The 5831-nt window shown below is 37.3% G+C and overlaps 2 protein-coding genes across 2 annotated transcripts; both read right to left on the bottom strand.

Moving 5' to 3' along the window:
• Positions 1-242: 242 nt before the first annotated feature.
• On the bottom strand, positions 243-2000 carry LOC116134392 (GDSL esterase/lipase At1g29670-like). The gene is made up of 5 exons (XM_031420071.1): positions 1661-2000; positions 1455-1579; positions 1119-1364; positions 773-1028; positions 243-684 (listed from the first exon to the last, which is right to left on the bottom strand). Exons 1-5 carry the CDS (start codon positions 1902-1904, stop codon positions 461-463), a joined length of 1095 nt encoding a protein of 364 aa, XP_031275931.1. The 5' UTR covers positions 1905-2000; the 3' UTR covers positions 243-460.
• Positions 2001-4984: 2984 nt separating this feature from the next.
• On the bottom strand, positions 4985-5831 carry LOC116134393. The gene is made up of 2 exons (XM_031420072.1): positions 5287-5831; positions 4985-5182 (listed from the first exon to the last, which is right to left on the bottom strand). Exons 1-2 carry the CDS (start codon positions 5758-5760, stop codon positions 5012-5014), a joined length of 645 nt encoding a protein of 214 aa, XP_031275932.1. The 5' UTR covers positions 5761-5831; the 3' UTR covers positions 4985-5011.

Here is a 5831-nt window from a genome sequence, read left to right as displayed (position 1 = left end):
AAATCATCCTCTTTCTTTTTCACATTAAAGGAACTCTAATTTAAAAGATTATGTTAGATCCTTCTTTACCCTCAACCATCCCGTGGTTAATATTCCTCATGTTTGTGAATTATTCTTGTTCAGGAATGGCTTTTTAACTTAATTAAAATAATTTAATGATGGTCACTCTTAAACATTTCACAATTTCCAAATTCCAAAGTAGCCACTAAAATGGAAGATACGGTAAAAGCCAAAATCTCTTACAATTCTCATTTCTTATCTTAAAACAAATACACATAATATTGCAAAATAAACCCCAAAACATGAATTTTAACTGTTTTTTTGTGATTACACAATTAATTGCGCAATTCCTTATAGGCAACCATAATTATGACAACAACAATGATACACTGAAAAATAATACAAAGGGTATATAAAAAATTTATCTTAATGAGCCCACTTCAACTCCGAATCTCCATCTTCAGAGCTGAGCTAAGCGGCGGATATCCATTGGGTAAGCATCCGATGCAGACTGAGCACTGTATGATCTCCTTGCAATGATCTCATTTGCAGCATCAGTTGGATGGAATGCATCCCAAAACACATATTCTCTCCTGTTCGGGCATGGAGTTTGTGCCGGTAGACATGTAATTTGTCCATTGTTTCTCCCAACGCCACAACACCCCGTATTTGTAACCCTGAAACCTGTAATCAACAAATTTCAATTACATAAACATGTTAGTTTATTATAATTGCACCATTAATGAAATGGAGCTTATTCAAAAACACTTACCAAAGGCAGCAGGCCTATTTATCATATCCTGAAAGATCCCATACGCATTGATGTAGATAAACTTGGCATCAGATCGTTGATTGTTGAATTGATCAACAAGAGATCTGAGCTTGTTATTGAAAATTTGGTTTGCAGAGTTGATTCTCTCCACACAAGTTCTACCATCTTGACTGTTTTGAGCCAACTCACTGGGGCTGCAGCCAACTGCCCCGACTCCAATCAACACAAACTTCCTTGCCCCATAGTCGTATAAGGCCTGCAACATTCAAATGTTGATGTTAGAAAACAAAATCCAAGAAATAATGTACATATAAGAACATATGGAAATTAAATATATAGTACTGACACTAAGTTGCTGAGTGTACTGTTGAATAAGAACATCCGCATATTGTTCTGGTGTGTACTGTTGACCGGTTGAATAATACAGAGGTTGAAAATAGTTATTGAGATAGTCATTGCTTCCCAACCCAATTGAGTAAATGCAACGACTTAGATAATCGGCCGCTTTATTTTCATCTCCGAGTAAGTTCACTACTTGCTGGACTGTGTTTCTGTAATTCCTTACTTGTCCACTGAAACTAATGCGATCGCCCTGGAAGAAATACAATATCCAAATCTAAGAAACTATTGCACGAATGTTATCAATTGACAAAAGCAAAGTTCGTATATAATTTATCATCACCAGTTGTCGACCGGTTTCTTCTCTTATTCCTGCAGCTGCTGAGGCATAGTTCACTCCTTTGAGTATGTCTTGACCCGTTGCAGTTGAGAATGGAGGAATGTAAGAATCAAACCCCAAAAGTTGAGCTGCATATTAGGAAACCAAATAAGGATTAGTGATAATTAATTTTGATGTGACATCCATTTAAAATATCGAAGCTTAATTACCAATGACATCAACAGTAGTTCTTCCATTGCTAAATCTTCCAGTCGGTCCACCAGCGAAGTCAATCCCATAAGGCAAATAATTAGCTCTAGCCAATGAAGTTAGTTGATTATTGTTCCCATTATCCACCAATGAGTCGCCAAAAATAAAGTAACAAGGAACCTGTGGTGCTGCTTTAGCCCCATAAAGCAAACTCAAAACCAATACCAGTACCACCACCCAACATTTTCCTATTTCCCTCGCCATCAAATTAAAAACCCTAAAAAAGGATTATCAAAAGAGGAAGGGATATTGTGGAAGTGAGCTTAAGAGGAACGGTGGGCTGCGTGACTAATACAAATGCTGCCTACATTGTTTATATAGAGGAGAAACAAAAGAAGATGTCAACACTAGTATGAATACCAATTGTTATAATAACTTTTACAGTTGAGAGGTTAGCTAGCTACATTAATTACACGCGGAGATAATGTGAAAATTGAAAGTAGATCAAGCTAAGCTGCATTCAATCATCTAGTCTGAGTTTATTGTGGAATGGATCCCAATACAGGCAAATTGAATTGTTCAATGTCAGACCCTTGTCGGTACATAGCTTTTTCATTTACAACTCTGAACATTAATGTGTTCATCTCACAAACATTCTGACATATATCTCGAAATGAGCAATTCTTTCTTGTCTATAAAGAAATATATTTGCTCAAGTAAATAAACATCAATAACACTCGTGGTCCTAACACACCAGTTCTTATTCAATTTTCGTTTACTTAATTTTGATGCATTACAGCAAATATCAAACTTTATGCCACGAGCCTATACTAAATTTTGCAATTTGCATTGCATGCATTACAGCAAATCATGAAGAAGCATTGTCTCTCCTGAAAGAGAAAGCTACTGAGAGAGACTTGTTGAAATATGTAGCATGGACCAATGGACCCGCTGTCGAGGAACTGAAATTTTCATTGATTAGACGGTGAATGCATTTGTGCAAAGAACTGTAGGCACACAGTGATCTCTATCAAGCATTAAATGGGAGCTGGTAGCGAAATTTAATGTTTGGTTTCGAAGTCAACAGTCCAGGCTAACATGGAGTGTGCATATATTGACGACCTTTATGCATTTAATTAAGGTTCAAGTTTATATCCTCTCATCTTCCCAACATAAATTGGGAGAAAAATTACATTTTTGCTCTCTGCATGTGTTTGGAAGTCATTTTGCCAACTTGTAGTTGACCCTTGCGTAGGTGATAAAAGAATGCAGCCATGTAATTTGGGCTATTTAAATGATGTACTCACTTATGTCATCCAATAAGATTGATTTTTCGTGAATAATCCAATATAATCTAAAAAAGGAAATTGTTAAATGAAATTTGTTACAACCGGGGGGAGGATAAGATTAAGATGAAATGCAAAGCATTAAGTAGAAGCATGTTTATTGAGTAAATACGGAATGCAGATTTGATAGGTGTGAGTGTGACAGGCAATTGAATTAAGGTAGCTGGCCCTTAGCTCAACATCAACTCATGGATATATGTCGGTCGAACGACATCTTTCCACCCGAAACAAGATAATTTACTACCCAAAAAGTTTGAAACAACACTTACCCACCAACTTTTAATATATACTCGTTAACTTAAACGCAAGAAGAAAAAGATAATAAATTCAAAAATAATCAAAAGGTAATTATGTCATTTTATCGCTTATATATAAACAAAAAAACCGTAAACTACTCCTCAATCTTCTTCATCATCTCTTCCTCATCCGACCAAATCATACCCGATCGATGCGATTCCAACCGAATCGCACCCAATCGAATGTGATTTGGCCAGTCCTCCTCCTCCCATCTTCTTGTTCTTCTTCATCTCCCCCTCCTCATCCCATCTCCATCTTCTTCATCTCTCCCTCTTCCTCTCATCTTCATCTTCTTCCTCATCAATTTGGCCGAATTCCGGTCGAATCGCATTTGGTCGATGCGATTCTAGGCGAATATGATTCCGATTGCATTGCTTTGGACCTAGGAAGCGAAAGGAATGAGCTCAATTGCTTCTCCTCCACACTGATTTTTCTCCTTGCCCATTCTGTATGTGCTTCTCATTGCCGAAATCGCATCTGGCCAAGTGCAATTCCGACATCGGAATCGCATCGAGAATTTGAAATTTTTTTCATTCTCAGTTTTTTATTCTTTGATGATTTGTATTTTTTGTTGTGTGATTAAATTGTTTAATTGATTATTGATTTGGGTTGAAAGTGTTTGAAATTTGTGGCGTTGATGATGGCAGTATGTGGTGGTTTTAGTGGGAGGTTCAGAACTGGGAGGTCCAATGTGATTCCGACAGAATTGCACCCAATTGGGATGCAATTTCGACCAAATCACACTAGACCAACTGCGATTTCAACCAAATGAGATCTTGGATCTAGATTGAAAGCATAAATGATATTTTTGTTTTACAGTGACTATCAATGTTAATTAACAAATTTCACTAATAGATTTTAACAGTGGGTAAGAAACTGTCTAACCGATCGTAACAGTTGGTGGGTAATTGTTGTTTTAAATTTTTTTGGGTGGAAATTTGTTCTCAGGGCTTAGTTTGGGTGGGAACAGGTGGTTTGCCCATATATGTTCATATATCATCACCCACCACGTGTTATTATTTATCATGAGGATTGTATCATCAAATCTCATGGGCAAGGCCTCAGTTTCAGCGGTAGAAGGTCTCATATAACTCCGGGTACCCAACCAAATCTTTAGTAAGTTATTTTCGGATATGCTTTGTTTGGTTAGGTATATTGTATAGAGTAATGTTATACCCAAAATCCCTTCTTATAAACTTTCTTTTACAATCTCGATATGACAGTTCGTAATTGATCAACTGCAATTCATTAAATAAGACTCATTACGAATTGTCACGTCAAGACTGTAAAAAAAAAGTTTATGAGAAAAGATCGTGAATATAACATTACTCATTGTAGTAACATTCCTTATAATAAAATGATTATAAACAACAGTTGATTTAAAGAAAATACCTAGATGGACTTTATTCTTGGTTTTTCATTTGAACTATTTTCCAACATGGGTAAATTGTTAAATGTAAGTGGATACTTAATTGACAATCAAATATTTAAATTAGCAATTCACCGTTCAATAACATATATAAGTAACTATTAATAAAAGGTAATCAATGAAGGTTTATTAAACCGCTAACTCCAAAGAAAGATTAATTGACATACGTATAAGTTGGGAAGATCAATCCCTCCCCTCAATAAATAAATAAATATATATAGAGAGATTAATTCTGTAACAAAATCAACAGATAAATAACAAAATCAGTTGTGTTGTATGTTAATCATATAGTTACAGCCTTACAGGTCATACTCATGATCATGATGAGTAGAAAAATACTGGGAAACCAAACTTTCAAAAATTACAAGTAAGCCCTTCAAGTCATTACTGCTTACCACCAAACAGTCCCTTAATAAACCTCCCTCCACCACTTCCTTCTGCACTGTTTCCACCACTTCTCTTAATGCACCCTGCATTTAACAAACAAACCCACCTTTCTTTACACTATTCTAATTATTATAAAAATAAATAAAAATTCATATTTAAAACAAAAGAAAAGTGAAAGGGAACTTACCGATTGACGAAACACGCCCAGCAGTCTAACAAACAACCGTTTCGAAACCTCCAGGACATCCCCGTAATTTCGGCGAATCCAAGTGGCCTTGTCAAGGTCCGAGTCAAATCTCATCAACTCAGTTAAAAAGCTCCTCAGATCGTTCAAATCTGAAGCGGCACCGTATAGCTCCCGGTAATCCAACTCCCTCCACGCGTAATTTTTCGCGTAGTCCCATCCCACTGACCAGGCGAACCCCAGGAAGCCTAACCCGAGCCCTGGCTCCAGCTTTTGAGCCATGAGTTTGGCCCGGTTCGCGCCAGATATGTCGCCACGTTCGGCCCGTAGGTTGGCGACGCGCGTGAGGAGCGAGCGGGAGAGGGAGAGGAGGGAACGGTATTGGGAGATGGAGACGGAGTGGATGGGATGTGGTGCGGTGGCGGTGAGGAGGATGAGAAGAAATAGGGTTTTGAAATATGGTGTCATCTTGACCATTGATTCTGAGAAGTGATGATCGATTGATCGGAGGCTACATTGGGTTGGTTTTGTTAAATCAGTGGTGGGCT

This window comes from Pistacia vera, unplaced genomic scaffold (genome assembly GCF_008641045.1).
Source record: "Pistacia vera cultivar Batoury unplaced genomic scaffold, PisVer_v2 Contig287, whole genome shotgun sequence".
NCBI lineage: Eukaryota > Viridiplantae > Streptophyta > Magnoliopsida > Sapindales > Anacardiaceae > Pistacia > Pistacia vera.
Note: the sequence above shows the minus strand (reverse complement) of the source record. Positions and strands in the feature narration are given on the sequence as shown.